This window comes from Lynx canadensis, chromosome A3 (genome assembly GCF_007474595.2).
Source record: "Lynx canadensis isolate LIC74 chromosome A3, mLynCan4.pri.v2, whole genome shotgun sequence".
Lineage (NCBI taxonomy): Eukaryota > Metazoa > Chordata > Mammalia > Carnivora > Felidae > Lynx > Lynx canadensis.
Genome location: NC_044305.1, coordinates 67,228,627 through 67,251,981, shown reverse-complemented (window position 1 = coordinate 67,251,981; position 23,355 = coordinate 67,228,627). Strand labels below are relative to the sequence as shown.

At 40.2% G+C, this 23,355-nt stretch overlaps 1 protein-coding gene across 3 annotated transcripts in view; it reads right to left on the bottom strand.

Annotated features, from left to right (window-relative positions):
• PPP1R21 (protein phosphatase 1 regulatory subunit 21) overlaps window positions 1–23,355 on the bottom strand; it is a 66,431-nt gene that overhangs the window by 29,481 nt on the left and 13,595 nt on the right. For 2 of the 3 annotated variants that reach the window (XM_030310564.2, XM_030310566.1), the window contains exons 4-13: window positions 21,489–21,590; window positions 19,781–19,945; window positions 19,545–19,603; window positions 18,447–18,541; window positions 14,700–14,752; window positions 14,064–14,213; window positions 9,697–9,798; window positions 9,520–9,608; window positions 6,827–6,963; window positions 1,896–1,988 (exon numbers count right to left, since the gene is read on the bottom strand). In XM_030310564.2, coding sequence (XP_030166424.1) covers window positions 1,896–1,988; window positions 6,827–6,963; window positions 9,520–9,608; window positions 9,697–9,798; window positions 14,064–14,213; window positions 14,700–14,752; window positions 18,447–18,541; window positions 19,545–19,603; window positions 19,781–19,945; window positions 21,489–21,590 — 1,045 coding nt within the window. The remainder of the gene's footprint in view (window positions 1–1,895; window positions 1,989–6,826; window positions 6,964–9,519; window positions 9,609–9,696; window positions 9,799–14,063; window positions 14,214–14,699; window positions 14,753–18,446; window positions 18,542–19,544; window positions 19,604–19,780; window positions 19,946–21,488; window positions 21,591–23,355) is intronic. The other variant, XM_030310565.1, reaches the window with a different exon arrangement.

Here is a 23,355-nt window from a genome sequence, read left to right as displayed (position 1 = left end):
CTGTAAACCTAGTAACAGGACCCCATAATCTTGCCAACCACCCTTCATGTTTTCCAATATTCTCTCTTTACGTTATGTTTTCAAGGACAGAAACAAATGGAGGAACTAAGGGGGTTCAGGGTGGAGGGTGCCTCTGATCCTCCCATAAGTTCCATTAGCTCATGTCCCAAATAACAAACAGTAACATTCTTAGATTTGGACCACTTGGTGTCTTAATCTTATGTAATGTTTGAATAAAAGCATCTGAATAGGGGTGTCTGGCTGGCTCAGTTGATGGAGCATCTGAGTCTTGATCTCGGGGTTGTAGGTTGGAGCCCCATGCTGGGTCCAGAGATTACTTAAAAAAAAAATCTTAAAAAAAGAAAGCATCTGTATAAAACTCTGTATATTATAGATTAATTAAAATAGAAATATAAATAAAATCGAGATTTTTTTTTTAATGTAAAGGAAGCTTTAAGACCCCTCTTATTGGATAGCAACCCTCCACTGCTCTCACCCATTCTTTATAGGAATGCTGGAGAAACTGCTAGCAAGAACAAATAATAATATCAGCATAGCAAAATTTAGAAACTAAAACCAAAAACTGTAGCAACAGCTACCTATGGTTTCAATGGCCTAGCTCTAGGTTAACTAAAGTCCTGGAAGAGAGGACCATAGCTAGGTTTTAACTTCCCAAACCAAAAGCTGCACAGGAAAAAGGCACCACGCCCTTAGGTCCTCTACACAGCAGACTAGTTCTGCTGGGTTTGGGCTGACTCTTGTCATCTGCCACCAAGACTGTCTATTCAAGCTGTGATTCCTACAGCCACGGCTAGCCCTAGAAGTACAGTGATTTTTTAAATTCCTTATAATTGGAGACGAGCCACAGAAAGGTATATTCTCCATACTGAACGGTAAGACAGTGCTAGCTAATACTGCTGACACTAAGACTGAATGATTCCCAGTGCTGGAGGTTACATGCCAACCTACAAGAGAGCCTGAATACACCCATCTTGTACATGCTTTCCAACAGCCTTAAGGTTTTAAAATTATTTTCTGTGAAACTAGTAATTGGTCCCTAATTGTTACCTAAGTACCACAGTGAATAATCTAGGCTATTATTAATCTGGGCTATTTCCAATAATTGCTTCTGCCCTTTCCTCCTTCTCCTACCCCAACTCTCTTCAAAAGGAAAAGAAGAAAAAAACCTAGAAGCCATGCAGACCCACAGATTGAAAAGTCGACTCAGGATCACAGTTAGCTAAGAAGCATATGAAATGTCCTTCAGCCGACTATATTCTTTGTACATAGCAATTAAAAACTAATCAAAGCTTAAAACCAGACCTCCACTCCTTAAGTCTCCCCTGAAGAAAACAGGCCTTAAAATGGGTACTTTATTTCATTTTACTTTTTTTGAGAGAGAGAGAGTGGGTGCAAGTGAGTGACGGGCAGAGACAGAGAGGGAGAGAGAGAGGAGGGAATTAAAATGGGCACTTTAAACTTAAAAATGCACAGGATGGTGGAAAGTGAGTACATTCTTTCTTGGAACTTTAAACCCTGGATTCCTCAACTCCTTCATGCTTGGGCTCTAACAAGTGCAAAGTATTTTGCTAAATGCCTCTGAATAGCATGTCTGGCTTGATAAAAGTCACACACCTGCCTTAAATCAGTGCAATGTATTTTTGGCCAAAGTACTGTGCACAAGGGTTTCTCTTCAGCACTGTGTTTACCTTCTGAAATGAAGCAGATGGAAAAAACAGAAGGCAGTGAGCTGCGCACTTCAACATAAGCCAAATGCTACTAAGCCTTTTTCTGGGGTCTATTAGCCTTGGTGGTATTGGTTTAATCTCATTTGGGCAGATCTGAGAAAATGAGATGAAGGTTTTCAGCTTATTTATGTTCTTTCCAAACCTCACCTTTCATGACATCATGAAATCCATGCAGAGCAGCACCAACATTTGTTAAGACAGAACTATAGTTCGTCCGAAGGAGTCCATCTGGCTCTGTACCTAGGAAACCAAAATCACAAGCCTAAGCATTTTCCCAGAAGACTTCGCCTAAAAACCTGAGAGCTCACCTGCCTCCTCTACTCTTGGGAAGAGAGAAAATAAAGATGGCTTGTGATATGTTGGAAATAATGGCTCCTGAAGTCTTTGCAAACACATTCAGATAGAAGAGTGATAAATATACATCCAACTCATCTGCATTACCCACATCCACAAATATTTTTAATGGTTAAGAACCAAAATTACATTGTTAAGTAGGATTACATATTTTATGATTCTTCTTGCAATAAAAGTTGAATTTTCACCTTGTAACTTCAGGACACATTTCTCAATTTCTCCTTTCCCTATACATGATTATTAGTTGAACATCACTAAAAACACCATTATTCAAATATCAGAGCTCCACTTCTGGCATGACAGCATGAGCAGTTCCACAGGCCCTCTGAGCTCACAGCATGGAGCCTGCTTGGGATTCTCCCTACCTCTCTCTCTGCCCCTTCCGTGCGCACAGGTGCAGATGCTCTCATGCGTGTGCTCTCTCTCTCTCTCTCTCTCTCTCTCACACACACACACACACACACACACACACACACACACACACAAAATAAACTTAGAAGAAAAAAAAAGCCCAAATTTAACTGGATCATCTGTGAAGCAATTTATGCCCCAAAGGCATTGTTGAAAACAAGACAGCAGCCAGTCAGCAATCAGTGGAGTTTATCCTCCACGTGATTAAGAAACAAAACAGGAGGGGCGCCTGGGTGGCTCAGCGGGCTAAGCATCAGACTCCTGATATGGGCTCAGTTCATGATCTCACGGTCCCTGTGCTGGAGCCCCACATTGCACTCCATGCCAATAGTGCACAGTCTGCTTAGGATTCTCTCTCTCACCTTCTCTCTGCTCCTCCCCCACTAGTGCTCGCGCGCGCTCTCTCTCTCTCTCTCAAAATAAACTTTTAAAAAAAGAAGGAACAGGGGCGCCTGGGTGGCTCAGTCGGTTGGGCATCCGGCTTTGGCTCAGGTCATGATCCGGCAGTTTGTGAGCTCAAGCCCCACGTTGGGCTCTGTGTGGACAGCTCAGAGCTTGGACCCTGCTTAGGATTCTGCACCTCCCTCTCTCTCTGCTCCTCCTCCTCTCTCTCTCTCTCTCTAAATTAAACATTAAAGAAAAATTAAAAAAAAAGAAGGAACAAGACTGGGAAAGGGCCCTGACAAAACCACTGTTACCCAGGGCGACTGTGGGCCTGCCCTTGGCTAAACCCCCTGAGAAACAACAAGTAATCAGGGTGATTACTCTGAAAAACTACAAAATAAAATTAAAGAAGGTCTGTCTAGATGCAAAAATACAGCCTATTAATGAACCAGAAAACTTAACATTATTAAGATGGCAATACTCCCTGTGTGAGTTTCCCAGGGCTGCCGTAACAAAGTGCTACAAAGGGAGTGGTTTAAAACCACAGAAAACAGCACTCTTACAGTTCTGGAAGCCAGAAGTCTGAAATCAAAGCTGTGCTAACAGGGCCACACTTCCGCTGAAGTCTCCAGAGAATAGTTCCTTGCCTCTCCCAGCTTCTGTTGGCCCACATGTTCCTTGGCTTATGGCAGGATTAACCCCAATCCCTGCCTTGGTCTTCATATGGCCTCCCTGAGTCTCTCCTGTGTCTCTGTATGTCTCCAAATCTCTCCTTATAAGGATGGTAGTCACTGGACTGACAGGGCTCTCCCTAAACTAGTAAGACCTCATCTTACCTTGATTACATCTGCAGAGATCCTATTTCCAAATAAAGTTGTATACACAGATACCAGAGTAGAATTTCACGTACTTTGGGGAGACAATTCAACCCAAAAATCTCCCCAGACTGATCTACAGATTCAGTGCAATCCCTGTCAGAATCCCAGCTGACTTCTTTGTAGAAACTGACAAGCTGATTCTAAAATTTACATGAAATTACAAGGGAACAAGAATAGTCAATCAGACGTGCCTGGGTGGCTCAGTCACTCCTCCAGCTCTTTGGTTTCGGCTCAGGTCATGATCCCATGGTTTGTGGGTTCAAAACCTGTGTTGGGCTCCACGTTGACAGTGCAGAGCCTGCTTGGGATTCTCTCCCTCTGCTCCTCCTTCACTCTCACTCACATTCTCTCTTTCTCTCTCCCTCCCTCTCTCTCAAAATAAATCAATAAACATTAAAAAAAGAAAGAATACTCAAATAATCTTGACAAAGAACAAACTAGGAGGACTCTCACTTCCTGATCTCAAAACTTACCCAAAAGCAACAGTCATCAAGACAGTATAGTATTGGCATAGGACTGACACATATATAGATTAATGGAATAAACCTGAGAGTCTAGAATTAAATCCATAAACCTATGATCAACTGATTCTTAACAAGTGTGCCAAGGTCATTCAATAGGGAAAAAAGTCTTTTCAATAAATGGCGCTGAGACAACTAGATATATACCTCACACCAGATAAAAAAAATTAACTCAAAATGGATCAAGGACCTAAACACGAAAGCTAAAACTATAAAATTCTTAGAAGAAAACATAGGGGTAAGTCTTTATGACCTCATATTTGACCATGGATTCTTAGACACCAAAAGCACAAACAATAAAATAAAAATAAATTGATTTCATGTAAATTAAAAAACTTTTGTGCTTCAATGGACACCATAAAAAAGTGAAAAGAAAGCCCACAAAATGGAAGAAAATATTGCCAATCATATATCCAAAAAGGAATTTGTATCTAGAGTATATAAAGAACACTTACAGGGGTACCTGGGTGGCTCCATCAATTACGCATCTGACTTTGGCTCAGGTCATGATCTCTTGGCTTATGGATTTGAGCCCCACATCGGACTCTAAGCTGACAGCTCAGCCTGGAGCCTGCTTCAGATTCTATGTCTCCCTCTCTCTCTGCCCCTCCCATATTCATGTTCTGTCTCTCTTTCTTTCAAAAATTAATGAACATTAAAAAAAATTTTTAAAAACAGGGCTCCTGGGTGGCTCAGTCAGTTAAGCGTCCAACTTTAGCTCAGGTCATGATCTCGCAGTTCATGAGTTCAAGCCCCGTGCTGACAGTTTAGAGCCTGGAGCCTGCTTCAGATTCTGTGTCTTCTTCTCTGCCTCTCCCCAGCTCATGCTTGCTCTCTCTCTAGCTCTCTCTCTCTCAAAAAAAAAATAATTAAAAAAAATTTTTATAAAAAAAAATAAAAATAAAATAACACAACTCAATAATAAAAAGACAACCTAATTGAAAAATGGAGAAAAGATCTGAATAAATCTATTTCCAAAGAAGACACACAAATGGCCAATAAGGACATGAAAAGATGCTTGACCTCATTAGACATCAGGGAAATACAAATCAAAAGAGCAATGAGACACCACCTCAGAAAGTTGAATAACAACACTAGGATGGCTAAAATCAAAAAGCCAGATAATAACAAGTATTGGTGAGGATGTGGAGAAATCAGAACCCCGCTGGTAGGAAGCCACCTTGCAAAACAGTATGGCAGTTCTTCCAACAGTTAAGTATAGTCGTTACCATATGACCCAGCAATTCCACTCCTAGGTATATACCCAACAGAAATGAAAGCTAGTCCACTCAAACACTGTTCACAAATATCTATAGTATCACTATTCATAACAGCCAAAAGGTGGAAAACAATAGAAAGCATCAACTGATAGGTAAATAAAATGTGGTATATCTCTACAATGGGAGGGTACTCTGTAATAAAAAGGAATGGATTATTGATACATGCTTCCTGTTGGGTGAATCTTGAGAACATTACGCTGAGTGAAAAAAAAGCAGTCACAAAAAACCATGTTATATGATTCTGTTTATACAAAGTGTTCAGAATAGGCAAACTTACGAGCAGAAAGTACATTAGTAGTTGCTTAAAGCCAAGGAGGGGTGGAACAGGGGAAAAAGAAGGTGATAGCTAAAGTATACAGGGTTTCTGCTTGAAGTGATGAAAATATTTTAAAATTAACTTTGATATATGATGGTGCATATATTTGTGAATATACTAAAAACCACTGAATGTTATACTTTAAATGGGTAAACTGTATGGTATGTAAATTATATCACATTAAAGCTGTTACAAAAAAAACAAATCACAGTTCTAGAAAAATCATGTCATTCTTAAAACATCACTTAAACTGAGATCCATTTAATTACCTGAAAATATTCTCCTCAAATTAGACGAAAGGGAAACAAATGATATTTTTACTTCTAAACCTCCCCCCCCCCCATTCTACTTGTTGGGAAGTTGCTACAAATTCTTATGCTTTGCCCCTCTGCATTTAAAAAAGAGGATTGTGAGGGGTGCCTGGGTGGCTCAGGCAGTTGGGTGTCCGACTTCGGCTCAGGTCATGATCTCATGGTTCATGGGTTTGAGCCCCGTGTTAGGCTCTGTACTGACAGCTCAGAGTCTGGAGCCTGTTTTGGATTCTGTGTCTCCCTCTCTCTCTGCCCCTCCCCTGCCCGTGCTCTCTCTCAGTCTCTCAAAAATAAATAAACATTAAAAAAAATTTTTTTTTTTAAAAAGAAGATGGTGAGAAAGGAAATTAATATTTAATGCATGTCTTCAATGTCTGATTCTGTACATTCTTAATTTAACTTAAAAATCATTTTACCTCCATTTTTAAATGGGAAGACAGATACAGAGAGATAAAGCAAGTTGCCCAAGACCATAAACGTGTAAGGGGCTGGGGGACTTGAGTTCAAGTTTTTCTGACTCTAGATCCTGCATTCTTCCTGCTCAAACAAACTAAACATCTCCTTCTCCAGCTTCTTGTACTCTGAGTTCTTCAGGTTGAACCATGAGAAACAAACAAACATACTTGGCAAGGCGAGAAGACCGACGTAAGTCTGCAGCTTCTCAAACACAGCTGTCATTTTTCTCATGTCCTGAGACAGCTCTAGATTCCTGGCTCTCAACGCAGATGTGCAAAGAGAAGATTCACATTCTTCTTCTAAACTAGGAATGAGCAGATTTTTCAAAAGTGAGCATCCTAACGATTTTCAAATAGCTACAATAAATCCTCTCAATTCTCAAACAACTAGATCCAAAGAGAAAACTTTACAAAAAAGAAAAAAAAATTTATCTCATTTATAAGGTTCCGTTTTTTAAACCGTAATACACATACCTGTTGGCTGCAAATGTCAAAGGAGTAACAGAGGACTAAATGGGAAATAAAAAAAAAAAAAAAAAGGCAGGTGTCCATTGTCTTTCCATTCTGAGAACAGCACAAAATTATTTCTCTTAAAAATATTTTGAGGAAAAAAATATTTTGAGGAGGGGTGCCTGGCTGGCTCAGGTGATAGAGCATGTGATTCTTGATCTTGGGGTCATGAGTTCAAGCCCCACACCGGGCACAGAGCTGAAAGGAAAAGGAAAAGGAAAAGGAAAAGGAAAAGGAAAAGGAAAAGGAAAAGGAAAAGGAAAAGGGAAAGGAAAAGAAGGGAAAGGAAGGAAAAAGAAAAGAGAAGAAAAGAAAGAAAAGAAAAGAGAAGAAAAAGAATACAAAAATATTTTGAGGAGAAAAATATCTCATAGACTGACTTCCTAAAGAGAACTGACCAGGAACCAGCAGACAGTCAATCATTAAGAAACCTTTATAGTATATGTATTTGTAAGGTTAAAAAAACAGGTGGATTCTTAACAGTACTTTATAAAAATGTGCAGGTAATCCCTCCCCTGTTCGTGCTCTGTCTCTGTCTCTCAAAAATAAATAAACGTTATGGGGCGCCTGGATGGCGCAGTCGGTTAAGCGTCCGACTTCAGCCAGGTCACGATCTCGCGGTCCGTGAGTTCGAGCCCCGCGTCGGGCTCTGGGCTGATGGCTCAGAGCCTGGAGCCTGTTTCCGATTCTGTGTCTCCCTCTCTCTCTGCCCCTCCCCCGTTCATGCTCTGTCTCTCTCTGTCCCAAAAATAAATAAACGTTGAAAAAAAAAAAATTAAAAAAAAAAAAATACATAAACGTTAAAAAAATTTAAAAAATAAAATGTGCAGGTAATCAAGCAAAATGCTTTTTATATAAAGCTAGAAGAGTTATTATCACAGGAAAAATAAACATATCTCCCTCCTCGACCTTGCCATGTCTCTTTTTCTACTTTATAGCAGACAGCTTCATTTAATACTAAGCCCGTTTACAACTAAAAAACATGCCATCTTGTCAATTAAAGTGGTTTTGAAACCAATGATGAAAAGTTGCCTAAAAACATAAATATATGATGGGGTAGGGAACAACATTCCAAAAATAGGAATCTAAGATCAAGAAAGGTCTTATCCAATGTTTCTAAAAACTCAATAGTGAAAAAATTAATTAAGGTAAAATAAAAATGCCTAAGTGTTTCAAGTAGTAAATACCACTTTTGCAGTGGTTCTCAGATTCCTCTTAAACATAAGCCAGATCAATAAGGTATATTCAATTTAGTGTTAAACTTCTAGAATCAATTTTCAAAAAACTTTAACTATACTGAACCATAAGATGTAAGAATCTGAATGAAACTGTAATTCATAATTATTAAAGTCCTAACTCCTTGATTCCTAAAATTCTATCATACCAACAAATCATAAAATTTGGTTACTGAAATAACTTTTAATTAAGAATTAAATAACATTTAATTAGGAAATAAAATGGCTTTTAACACATATTAAATGTTTCAAATAATGAAAGTATACATTTTTAAAAAAGTAAAACCTACACTTTAGTTTTATAAGGATTAATGAACCATAATTACTTGTATATTTTCAAAATCTCTAAGTGAGTTACTTACATATGAGTTATCTACATATTTTCTAAAGTTTATTCTACAATATATTATAATACATCTGTGTTCTTGTTTCTCTTGTGTTCCAGTTGTATTCTTTTTTTTTAAGGCTAAATCTTAGGATGAAAAGATTTAGATGGAGGTCTTGTTAGTTTTAGACCAAAAATATCAAAATGTACAAGCAATATCAAATTTCCAGTTACGGAGATTATTTTCGCTTTCCCTTCCAGAAATACTTAACAAAGAATACTTAAGGTTACATAATGACATCTTCTACCAGGGATGGAGCACATACACAAAATTTTTAGTTTGTAACTTATAAACATCACCAATAATAAAAACAAGAAAAGACCACCTTGAAGAAACCTAATGATTACAGGTCCAATCGTAGAAGCTAACTATTATAACCCCCACCTAAATGGGGGTTTTGTTTACAGCAAAAAGATAAAACTGAAATTATTTCAATAAATGTGTGATTCACAATCACTGAAAACATGGATTCATACTGTTATGTGATTATAGCAGTAACCACAGTACAGAACTACTCAAAAAAACCCTAACAGATGCACAACAAATTTTCTTAAATATAAGTTTATGCTGCTCAAGCCATATTTTCCTTTTTCGTAAAAGTCCAAATTGGCTATGATGCAGAAAGGTCAGGCAGACCACAAGAGATACCTGTCTCTATTTTATTAATTCCAGCACAGGTCATGTGACACCCCACAATTCCCCAAATTTCGTGCCCTCAAGGATTAAGTACCTTTTTAACTGATAAGGAAGAATCTTCCTAAGAAAACATATGTAAGAGGTTAAGTGCTCTGAAAAAGTTTTCAATTTCACAGTAGTCTCCTGGAAGAGAAAAATAATTTCATGGTTAATAGTGTTATTTGACAAAGAGAGCCTCCACTTCCAGAAGTGAAACACAGAAGAAAATTACCAGGACAGTCACAGTATCCTCAGTAATACTTTCAAATAAATGAAGCATTCCTTCCTCAAGAGGGCGGACGTAGGATGCATTTTCATGAAGGTACTGTGAGAACTAAATACAGAAGGGAAAGAATTGGGAGTTACATCACTGGAAAATACCAACAGATTTGTAAATGGACTCAACTGAGTTGCAATAAACTTTTTTGGGAAATTTTTCTGGGAAATTTGGCTTTTACAAAACAGATATGCTCCCCTCTAATAGTTCCAAATACAATCCCCAAGTCCCCATCTCATTCCAAAAGGAGGAACTTGAAAGGGGGCCCGGGAGACATAATTAACAACCAGGCATGGGTGGAAATGGGGAGGGGACACTGCATCACAACCAGCACCAACAGGCCTTCCCCAAACACCTTTTTCTCTACAGGGGTCTCCGTTAAAAAAAAGAAAAGAAAATCAAAACTGTATGAAAGGTTTTTAGGTTATGTATCTCATTCTTTAAAAAAATTTTTAGGGGCGCCTGGGTGGCGCAGTCGGTTAAGCGTCCGACTTCGGCCAGGTCACGATCTCGCGGTCCGTGAGTTCGAGCCCCGCGTCGGGCTCTGGGCTGATGGCTCAGAGCCTGGAGCCTGCTTCCGATTCTGTGTCTCCCTCTCTCTCTGCCCCTCCCCCGTTCATGCTCTGTCTCTCTCTGTCCCAAAAATAAATAAACGTTGGAAAAAAAAAAATTTATTAAAAAAAAAAAAATTTTAATGTTTATTTATTTTGAGAGAGAGAGAAAGCACGTACAAGGGAGGGGCAGAGAGAGAGAGGGAGACACGGAATTCGAAGCAGGCTCCAGGCTCTGAGCTGTCAGCACAGAGCCCAATGTGGGGCTCTAACTCACAAAGCAGTGAGATCATGACCTGAGCCAAAGTCGGACGCTTAACCAACTGAGCCACCTAGGTGCCCCTTTACCTTTTTTAAAAAACAAGTCTATTAAGGACAGATTTTTATTTGTACTGTGGACAATGTTCAGAGTTAACAAAGTCCAGAAATACAATTCTCACCAACATGAGGATATAAAAACTTTCATTACCATCACTGATGTTTAGTATTTAAGAACAATTCAGTATGAAGAATCAATTCAGAAAAACATCCTACAGGCATTTAGACAACTTAAAAGCAAAAAGGTTAATTTTCACCTACAAAATATCTCAATTACTGTATAATGAGTTGTATAATGGCTCAAATGTTGATTTCTAAGTATAGAAATGTAAGATCTCACTATGCAGAAATGTGATTCAACTGCCCCCCCCCCCCCAAACTATAGATACATGGCTCTGGGCATCTCAGTCTTTCTGGACTTCAATCTTTAGACCTGTGAAGTTGAACATTAGGCTTACACATCTAAATGTCTACTTTATGATTCTATGAACAAGTCTAAACACTCTGGTCATCTTTTAACAAGTGGTTTCTGAATCCCCTTCAATAATACAGACTTATTAGGGAAACCACATAGAACCTTTCACAGGCCAAAACACCAAAAGTAAGATATTGAGAAATACATGAATTCTTCAAAGTTAATGAAGTGCTTCAGGAAGTTAAGACTAACAAATGTGACTCTCCCTGTGTGGGCTTAATACGGCAACAAGCTAAAATAAAATTCCAATAACGCACAAAGAACCAGTAATGAGTAAAATATATTTTTTGATATTATAGAAGTGTAAAAGAAAATATAACCACATTAAAATGCTGCAGTACTATTTCCCTACCCAAGTCATCTGAAAGCTTTTTCCCACAGTGAAACTGAAGAGCATATTTCAAAGACCCAAAGTTTAATTCTTTATGAACTTCAGTAGATATACGGCGTCAGATCAAAACTGATGAAAATCAAGCATCTCCTGAGGTCTTCCTATGTGTAAGACATAATGATAACAAGAACTAACCGTTAGTGAGTGCATACTACGTCCCAGGCACTATTCTTAGTACTCTGCACGTATTATCCACTTAATCCTCAAACATATATACCTATGAGGTATGTACTCTATCCTCAGTTTTAAAGATCAGGAAAATGAAGCACAGAGAGGTTAAATAAATTGCCCAAGAGGACACAGAAAGTGGCAGAACTGGGCTGGGACCCCAGTAGTCTGGCTTCAGAATCCAGGCTTTTGCTACACTAATAGGTACTTACAGGATCCATGGACATAAACACTATTCAATCCCTGGAAACACTGCATGGTACAGAAAAACAAGCTAGGAAGAAGAATCAGCCAAGTAGGAAGAGGGGCAGATTCATTTCAGAATACCACATTACGGGGGCACTTAAGAGCACACATCTACAGCAAAATCCCTCAATTTCCTCCCTGTGGGAGCCAGCCTTCAAGCTAGCCCCACTGATCCGGGCCTTGGCCATTCTTGGCTTTGTGTAGTGCCCTACCTAGCACATTGTTTCAGGGTTGGTCTGTGTGACCAAAATGATATGGTAGAAGTGATGATACTCAGTACCCACACTAAGTCACAATAGGCATTGTGGCTTCCACTTTGCTCTCTTGGATCCCTCGTTCTAGGGGAAGTTAACTGCTGTGTCCTAAGGACACTCAAGCAGCCCTGTGGAGAGGTGTTCTCATTGAGAAACCAAGGCTTCCCGCCAACAACCAGCACTAACTCACCAGCCACGTGAGTGAGCCACCTGGGAAGCAAATCCCCCCACCCCAGGCAAGTTTCTAGATGAATACAGCCTCAGCTGACTCTTGACTGACCTCATGAAAGACCATAAGCCAAAGCCCACCAGGCTAATTTTCTCCTGATTCCTTACCCACAGAAAGTGTGTGAGATAATAAACGTTTGTCATTTTAAATGACTAAGTTTTAGTGTAATTTATTACACAGCAATACCTAACTAATACACTCACTGTTTATTTTTCCTTTTCAGTAAAAGGTGATCCTGCAAACTATCGTAAATCCTTTCATTAGAACTAGATGGGCAGGGAATCGGGGAGGGGTGGGAGGGCTTGGGTAGCTCAGTTTGTTAAGTGGTTATGCATCTAATTCTTAAATTTGCTCAGGCCATGATCTGATGGTTTGTGAGTTTGAGCCCTGCAGCAGGCTCTGTGCTGACAGCATGGAGACTACTTAGGATTTTCTCTCTCTCTCTCAAAATAAATAAGCATTAAAAAAAAAAAAAAAAAAAAAAAGAACCAGCTGGGGAGAAAAAAGGAAAGGAAGGAACAAAATTTGCCAGGCCCCAAAAAAAAGGACTGAAGGGAACAACACTTAGCCCTCTTCATATTCCTTGTTTAAACTTCACACACTCTGAACATACCCCAAAAATCAAGCAGAGAAGCAGTCTCACCCCCACTCCATACCCCAGCAAGAAGGGTCAACTATACCACACATATTTTTTTGCTTTTAAACATATCCAGGGGCACCTGGGCAGCTCAGTCAGTTAAGCGTCCGACTTCGGCTCAGGTCATATCTTGCTGTTCGTGGGTTTGAGCCCCGCATCAGGCTCTGTGCTGACAACTCAGAGTCTGGAGCCTTCTTCAGATTCTGTGTCTCCCTCTCTCTCTCTCTCTCTCTCTCTCTCTCTCTCTCTCTGCCCCTGCCCCACTCATCCTCTGTCTCAGTCTCTCTCAAAAATAAATAAACATTAAAAAAAATTTTTTTTTTTTAATTTAAACATATCCAATGAAGAAAGTTACACAGAGAGTATAAACAAGGAAAGAGAAAAATGCCAGCAAATTAACTTTTCCAACAATAAAATGCACTTTTCCTTATGCCACATCCCGGTCAAAAAACTACTGAAGTCCTCCATCCTACATACGACATGAAAAGTCTGGGCCTTGGCCTGCCCAGAGGGGCCTTCTAGAGTCCGGAGCCATGTTTTTTTCTGTGCAACCTGACCTCCCATTCCTCCACTTAAAAGACTTGACACTCTTGCCAAAACAGATTGTTCACTGCTCCCTTCCCCCCGCCCCACCCCCCCAACACACACTTCATTATGCCTTCTAACTCCATGACTTTGCTCATGTCTTATATCCTCTTCTGGAGGAAAAAAACACCCATTCTATTTCTCTCCTCCTATTCAATTCCCGCTCATTTTTCAAAGCCCATTCAAATCGCCAAAGAAGATTTCCCAGACACTACCACCAACAGCAATCTTCCCTCCTTGATGACCTCACTTCACTTACTGATCTTACCACCCACACTTCCCCCTACTATTTAATTTCTTAAGAATCTCCATGTTTGCCATATTTTATCTTGAGGGTAAAGACTGTGACTTACAGTTTTCTTCCATGTCCTCCATGGTAGTTGGCTGATGCACAGTAGTGGTCTGAAAAGAAATAACGTGTCCTCCTACTTGTTCAGGGCAAAGAAAGGTATCCTGAATTAACTTTACCTTCTGATTCAACGGAGATATAGTGTCAATGGCAGAATCAATAGGAAAAATCTGAATCCTCTGTTCTGTATAGGTGTGAAAGTTCAGTAGAGCCGTCACAAGATCTTGAACAAAAGCCAGGGCCTGCCCAGCAATGTCCCGCATCTTCAGCTTTTAAATGGAAAGTATATAAAGTCAACTCTCCAATTACTATTCTCAAACAACTTTAGTAAGTCCCCTTTTAGAGAAAACACTTAAATTCTAGTATAATTATTCCTTAATTTAAATTTATTTGCTCCCACTTGGATTTTAATATTCCCTCCTAATTAGAATGCCACCAGTTTTAGAAAATAGACCTCTTCCACTTAACCTAGACCATATAAGCACAAGTCCACCAACCTACAAGAAAAGTAGGACTCACAAAATTATTGCATCCCATAATTCCATTCTAAAGTTATCAGATGAGAGAGAACAAAAATCTGTATTATTTATGAATTCAATGAACAGCAGATTATGCAATTTTTTAAAAATGTATGACAAAGTGAAGCAAAAGTTAAACACATGGTTTAGTGCACTAAACAGAGGCCCAAACCGATAAATTCTTGTTTCTGAAAAGTCTGACATACACATCGCTGAAAATAAAAACATCATCATTACCTGATGTCTCCTGTTGTGGAGTGGAACGTTCAGAGCGTTATACTGACTATATTCTACAAAACAAAAATGGATGCATGTTAATTCATTTTACATTTACAGAGAAGCTGCATAACTGAAAAATAAATGCTCTGCAGCAAAATCAGCTTTACATAAGAATTGTAAATGATCATAGTGTAAGAGAATAATGGAGTTTATATGGAATCAGTTGTTTCTCAGATAAAGTAAAACTTTTGATTTTTTTTAATTATGCCTAACGTGGGGTGTGAACTCATGACCCTGAGATCAAAAGACATATGCTCTATCCAGCCAAGCACCCCCAAATTTTTTTAACTGTAAGATAAACCCTGAGTTTCTGTTTCTAAGAAATATTTCCAAAACTTGAGGCCTATCAAGATTACTTAGGCCCATGATGTTCTTGCTATCTTCAGTCATGCTCCTTTCTAAAATAACCCTGCACACAGCTGCCACACCAATCATCCAAAAATATCACTGTTTTCATGACAGTACGATATTTGACAGTCTACCACGGTCTGCTACTGCTGATCCCAACAACTCAATGCAACTTTTCTGGGTTGGTCTCCTCATCTTTCTCACAGTCGTCTCTATCCCAGACTCTGTTATCAACCTCTGTTAGCTTCACCTGGCTTCACACTTTAATCCCCGCCTCCATCTCTATGAATCTCTACAGCCACTCAAACCCTCCCTCCTCTGCCTGGTCCTTAATCAGAAAGATCTGGTGCCCAAATCCAACTCAGAAAGTCCCTATGCCACTCTCATCCAGTTCTCTCTTACAGCCCCATTTCCACCAAGGGCTTGGTCTCCCATCCGCAACTGGACTATTTTCCTATCAGTTCTCTTGGGGGCCTTGCCTGTTTTCCCTCCCAGCCTGGCCCATTATTTCCAACACTGCTCTTGCTAACATGAAAGGAGATCAGGGTCCATGACAACCTAATTTACCAAACTTAAGGGGGCCTCAGTGATACTCTGCAATCCATGACTTCATTGCTGTGTCCCTTCCCAAGGCATCTGTTCCAAACCTTTTCCATTTTAAGCCTCAAACACCATTCCCTGTCTCATCCTCTGCCCCACGGATGGGGTGGCCTCCCCCTACAACACCAGGAAGACCAGGGCCGAAGACCAAAGGGTTCCTATGTTCCCTACCCTCCACCTCAGAGTCCATGGCATCACATAGCCTGTCCTCAGCCAACCCTCCCCCTGGGTCCCCAGCAATAGCTCCTTCTGACTCCTCACGGCCTAGTCCATCAACCACCCCCTCTCCTCCCTACTTCTTCAAAATTACCTTCAAAAAAAGCATTTGTTGCAGCTTTTTAAACTCTATCCCCATAGTAACTTGTTCCCCTTTACCTCTATCATACTGAGTCCTCTGCCCTTACCCATCCCCTGCATACAACGCCTTCTCTTTTACTCCCAACCTTTTCCATCTCCTTCATTCCCCCTGCTCAAAGAACAGCATGTCTTCCTCATGTCTGCCTATTTCCTCAGCACCCATTCACCTCTAACCCTCTGCCGGCTGTCTGGTATCCACCTCTATCCTGTGTAAAAACATTCTTCTCCAAGTCACCAAAGCAGCTGCCTTTACTGTCCATCACCCTCTCTGAGCTCCCTGCCTTTACTGTCCATCACCCTCTCTGAGCTCCCTACCTTTACTGTCCATCACCCTCTCTGAGCTCCCTGCAGCAATGCTACAACTTAGAACTGCTGCCCAGCACCACCAGGCTGAACACTCCCTTCCCCACCTCCCATGGCACCCCATTTCCCCAGTTCGCCATGATCTCCACTCCAGCCTCTCTCCTTCCTGATCACAGCTCTTCAAGGGTACTACACGGGCCTCTCTGCACTTTATACCCCTCATTCCCAACATTCTCAAAGCCCATTCATCCCCCCAGAGTCAACTTTAGTCTCTCTCCGAGGTCTGGGCTTTTATTAGAAATGCATACACCAATAGACAGCTAGACATATGCTGATCCGCCAGAATATTAAACAACAAAGTTAAGCTCGCCACCCCCCTCCTCCATAAACCTGCCTCTCACCTGCCTCTTTGATTTCTGTCAACAGTGCCACATCTTTCCCCCACACTGCTTCTTCACACTCCCCTGCCTGCCTGCATCTATCGCCCTGACAACTCAGGCCCCAGCCTCCATAACAGGACACCAAGACTAGCATCACAGTAGTCTTGGCCCCTTGCCCATTCCAGGGCAGTCTACACCCTTGCCAGACCAACTCTGTGAGACCACAGATCTCATTGTGACATTCAAAAGCTTAAACACCTCCACTGTCTCGTGAATTACGTCCCAACTCCTTGGGTCCGGCCCCTCTCAGCCTTTCAGAACTCACCCGTCACTGCCCCCACCTCCCAGTCACACTTAACTAATTACTGCTCATCAAACTGTGACGGCACCTTTTGTCCCACATACTACACTCCACTCAATCCCCTGGCTGGTTCTCCTGCATTTCAGCCCAAAAAAACCTACTCAGGCCCAGTTCAAAGCACACTTCCTCCAAAAGACTTCCCCAAACAACCCTCTAGCAGTAATCTGTCCTTCCTCGGAAACCCCAAGAGTCTTTTCTATACATTTCTAGACACTTCTAGACATTTCTATACATTATCTCTCCCCTTCTGAACTACAAGTTCCTTCAGGGTACCCTGAGATTTCTTAGAGATTTTTGTATCCCTTGTGCTCCCTACCCACCTAGGCACTCAGCAAATGATCTCTAAATATTTCAGAACTCAAAGAAGTAACCCACAGTGACATGGTAAGGATCTAAAGTAGGTAGGGTGACAACTAGTATTGGAAAGGGAAAAATTTTTAAAAAGAGATCCAGAAGGAAATTATTAGAACCTGATGACAAATTGATACAAGGATTAAAGGGAAAATGAAATACCAAGATTTCAAGTCTAGGGGATCAAAGTATGCTAGCACTATTCACATTAATGTAGAAACTAGAAACAGGTGTTGTTTTCAGAGGACCTTAGGTTTCTGATATAATAATGACATACGCTGATTTTAGTGTTAGATCAAACTGCTGGGGTTTTTTGGTGTCTTTTGTTTCCTCTTTTCTTAGTTCTTCCAGAAGAAAAATTTAGGGGAAGTAAAAAATTTCAATCATGTAATGGTAAGAAGGGAAATCTGTACTTAATTGAATATAGGCTTCAAAATTCCAAGCAATTAAATAAAATATATTCGTTTTCAAGGTTCTGAATTAATTATCTAAATGTTACAAAATTGGTACCTATTATACATGTAAGTTGATTTTCTTTTTTTAAAAAAGTTATTTTTCTTGATATGGCTATGTAAATTACCAGACCATTCTCAGGATGAAGAGGAAGCAGGACTTACTCAACTCAGCTCTGTATCACTGAGCAGGAGATACGAGGCTGAGAAGATCCATCGCCCACTGCCCTTCCCCCACTCCCCCCACCACGAGCAACTTTTCTTATAAAAATTTTCAGGTATTTTATGTGCAGGATGGTTTTTACCTTGGGATATGCTAAATATGTGCAATTAAAAAATGTGGATTTGAGGTTTTTCCAAGAAGGCCAACTTTGGAGTCAGTCTCCCTATGAAACATGAGGGCCAAAGCTGATCAAAAAAAACAAAAAGAAAGCAATCTTGTGTTGAGCCAATGAAGTTTTTTGCCACATAGATTAAAAATGATTTTAATTAGTTCATTACTACAGACAGGTTCAAAGTTGCACACAAAGAAAAACTGTACATTAATACCTACTTGTATCATTAAAAGGTACTTTTTCACTGATGATTGATAAGGACTCCTCTAATCTACCTGACAAATCTTCATGAAGGTTCTTTAACTGTAATTGACTGAAAGAAAAAAAAAATACAAAACCACATTATTGCCAGTCAGACAGTGGATCCTCACTTCCTTGTTACCACAACAGCTGGTATCAGGCTTTCAGAGAATTGTGCCTGACACTGGGAAATGCTTGGTGGTAGACAGTTATTAAAAGATGAAGATAAGAAAAATACTAAGCCTCAATTCTGAAGCCCTTGAGACTTCTGTTGAATGACGTTGAAGACTGTCAGAATTTATCACAGTCCCAGTATCTAATACAATCTTATCAGTTTATTTCCTCAAGTGCAAAGTAATCTTAGAGCCATTTCAAAATCACAAATTTTCTCTTTATGGCACATAAATGTTTGTTCAAGTATTACAGTAAAGTTCTTTTTTAAGTATTCTATCAGATTCGTCTTCCCCTTGGGCTCAAAATCTGATAATTTCTCTGGTTTTGATTCAATTACGAGTATAGATATACATCTAAACCATGCATATAATTCCACCAATGCAACTAAATTGAAGAAATACACGTTGACTGATTCTGTAAAAACCTAAAATATTATGTCATTCATGAAATAAATACTGGAGTATGCTTTTACCACCCATCACTTCATCAAATTTTAAGATTTAGGTATCTCCAAATTAGATCATATAACCTCTCTTTTATTCAAAATGTACCATTAAAAGGTTGGCATAGTGATAAGGAGTCAGTTTTCCTCCCTGGGGTTATCAGAAGGCTCTCTCTTCAGCGCAGTCTGAAACAGAAAGCACCCAGTCCTCAGTACAGGAGCCCCAGAACACGATCGGCCATGGCAGCAAACATCTGCACAGGCTGAGGACTAACGCACAAGCCACTCCACCGAGAGTGCATAAGGCCCCGGAAAGAACAGAACTGAGGAGGACCCCGGAGATGGCCTATTCCCAGCTCACTTCAAATGTGAGAAAATTGAGAGAAAAGAGTTGCTAAACCAAAACTCAGGTCTTCTGATTCTTACTTCAGGGCCCCTTGGAATTCACGTTTCCACATACCATTCTTCTGTTCGAAGCCGACATTCCTTGGCCTCCTTTTCTAGAGTCTGAGATTTTACCTGAATTTTAGAAGAAAAAGAAAAGCAGATGGCTCAGGCTAAAGATGAGAGCACACTTAGGGGACACCGCAGGCAAGCGCCTCCCCTTGAATGACTAACTCTGCGTTCCGTCAAGTGCACAGATTTACAAGAGTCTTGACTATCTCTTAATGTGCTCTCACCAACAGTGGGGCTTACTTCTAGTTTGGCCTTGTCATTCTGCAGTTTCTCGATCGTTTCCATGTACTTCCGCGTCAGGCCATCAACCACGGCTTGGTGCTGGGCCGCCTCCATCTCCAGGGTGGCCAGTCGACTCCTCAGCTCTGCTTCCACATGCTTGTGCTGCTCATCAGCTTCAAAAAACTGAACAGAAAAGATCATTTTTATCTTTTCACGATATCCTAATATGTCCAAATGAAGAGGAAAATAACAGCAGTGACTATTCATGGAGCAATTTCCACCCATTGCATATGCTCACTATGCAAAACCCGCACAGGCATGATCTCACAAGATCCTCACAGTAGGTCAGAGGTAGTGCTGTTATCTCTCCTTTACACTTGCGGAAACCAAAGCTTCAAGGGTCTACATAACTTGTCAAATGTAGAAACGAGATGTGAACACAGGAGATCCATGCCAAAGCCTATACCTCCTCCCTCTCAATCTCACGGATTTCTTTCAAACAACTTCTGGCACACAGAGAGAATTCAACTGACCAGGGTATAACTTTTCTGCTACGCTAACTTCCACAATTAAAAAATCCAAATTCAAATAGCTGCTATTCCTAAAACAGGTAAAACTCCTTTCCTTAATAAGATCAAAAGCTCATTTTGTTAACATTCACAAAAAGACTGCAATAAACGCATATTTATTTTCCACCATTTCACTATGCTCACCATTTCACAAAAAATTCAGGAGGCACAGCTGGATATATTACAGTATGACTCTTAAAATATGCTGAATGTTGGGAGGCAAACACTGATTATTCAACATTCCATAAATATATGAGTGCCTGCCATGACAGAAAGAGACCCTGTCCTGGGGAAAGGCATAAAAAATGACATGGTGTGTACCCTAACAGACCTTACGACCAACAGGTGAACAGATACAAACCAACTAAATGGTAATAACTTAAAACACAAACACTTCTTTTTGATAAGCCCTCATCTAAATGATCCTTTTCTAGCTAAAATGAACAGTGCTTAGTACTGTACTATTAAGTTATAAAGTTATACTGCTGTCATTTAAATAAATGCGTACTTCAAAGCACACATCAGATTAAGATATGAAAGAGATTTAAGAAGTGAATGAATGACAGTGACATATATACGTAACAACCACAGGAGACATTAAAATACATACACAAAACACTCTGTGCTGTCCTGCATTGGTTTTTCCACATTCCAGATCCTATGAGCCACCTTTTTTTTTTTAATGTTTATTTTTATTTTTGAGACAGAGAGAGACAGAGCATGAATGGGGGAGGGGCAGAGAGAGAGGGAGACACAGAATCGGAAGCAGGCTCCAGGCTCTGAGCCATCAGCCCAGAGCCTGACGCGGGGCTTGAACTCACGAACCGTGAGATCGTGACCTGAGCTGAAGTCGGACGCTCAACCGACTGAGCCACCCAGGCGCCCCAAGCCATCTTTTTTTTTTAATTATGTTTATTTTGAGAGAGAGAGAGAGACAGGGTGCGAGTAAGGGAGTGGCAGAGAGAGAGGGTGACGCAGAATCCGAAGCAGGCCCCAGGCTCCGAGCTGTCATCGCAGAACCAGACGCGGGGCTCGAACCCACAGGCCGTGAGATCATGACCTGAGCCAAAGTCAGACGCTCAACCGACTGAGCCAACCAGGCACCCCATCATACGACCCATCTTTAAGTCATTGGAAAAACAGAAATGTTTTCTCACTTGTATATGTAACCGTTCATTCTCTTCTATCTTCTTTTGTAGATCTTCATCAAAGACACTCTTCTGCTCTTGACTCAACTGAGAAGAAGATTCTCCACTTTTCTGATGGAAAGAATAAATTATGTCCACATAACTTTCATCCTTTAGAGAAACATCCTAAGGTACACAGATTCTCTATCACCTTAGTAGCTTGTCTCTTCTATGTGTGCACCATTCTCAAACAATCCTGCAAAAGGTATACAATCCATCACTTAACTTTTCCTATTTGACACAAGTAGGAACTGCAAATATTGAAACAAGCAGAAGAGCTTAAAAAGGAGATAAAGGGAATAAAGAACAGATAAGGTTCACTATTCTTTGCAGATCAGTCCGGGAGTGGTTCTATTGGGAGACATAGCAGGCCCAGAAAGCTAGCAATAAAAACATGCTACAAAACATCATTTCGAGTTGATCTTTTGGTTTGGGAAATGACAGTTTTAATAATTGCATGAGTCTGAGTTGTTAAACTCCTTTAAGAAATTGTAATAAATCAGCATTCACAAGGACAAATTCATACAAAATTTCACATAAATATCTAATTTTTAAAAAAAATATACAACCATATAAAATAAAGCTATTATAAATAAAGGGAGGGAAAAAGCTCAAAAACACCTTCCTTTCCCTTTTTTACTAATATTAACTTTTTCTACATAGAAGAATAGCACTATTTAAGAAAGCCAATAATGAACATTTGTTTTCATGGAATACAAGAGCTGAGACTATTCCAGGGATAGCCTAACAATGAAACTGTGTTCAGCCATCAGTCACCACCCTTCTCTGCCTTTCTTGTGCCCTCACTCCTCACTTAAAATGAAGTTACTTACTGATCCAATGTGAGCCAATGACTGGAAAGCCCTTTGAAAATGGAGTAGCTTTATTAAAAATAAAACATTAAATATCCATTATGTTGGGACACGAGAGCTGCACAAAGCAAGACTGCCGAATGACATATTCTGGGTCACAATGCTTCTTCCCAAGTTGGAAAGCTTTAATTAACATTAATTCAGAATTGTTACACCCAAACCTCTGCGAAAACATCCCTGGGAGGGGATCTCGCCAACCTGGGGAGGCTGTTTGAACAACCAACATATGGTTGTTCCTTCCCCAAGGAATCTCCAGAGCATGCATATTTTGACAAAATTTCCCAAGTGATTCTAATAGATACCTGCTTTCACTCTCTCTGTTCTCCATTTATTTGAAAATTACCACTCTAGAGAATTCTTTCATGTAGAGGAAATGTGTATGGAAAGGTACTAACGTATAATTCTGTTGATTGCCTATCATATGGCAAAAACAGTTCTAGCCACCTTTACAGAATCCCATTTACTACTCAACAAACCTGAGAGTACCATCCCCATTTTGCTGATAAGAAAACTGAGGTTGCAAGACTAAAATGACAGATGAAGAATTCAAGCATGGGCTTAACTCCAAAGCCTGTGCCCTTCCCTCCACACCACACTGCTTCAGAGTTGCTATGTGCCTTCTTCTTCCCTCCCATCCTTCTACTCTTACTGCCTCAAGCCATACGTTTGCCAGGTGCCGCTCTACATACACACAAGACTTAAAAGATTCAATCGCTAGCCCCAACCCTTCAAAAAAAATGCAACTTCTTAGTCACAGAGTGCTCCAAAGTACCAGACCACCCATCTCATGGCAATGAGAATCTTGTCTCACTATACAAACCATAATGGAAAAAGTTTACTTTTACATGACCACACAAGAATCCTAAATTGGCCTCCTAAGAATAAATACTAAGAAATATCTGCAGCAAACTTACAAGCATAAGGAATGAGTATCTCGACTGCTACTTTCACATGAGCTGTTACAC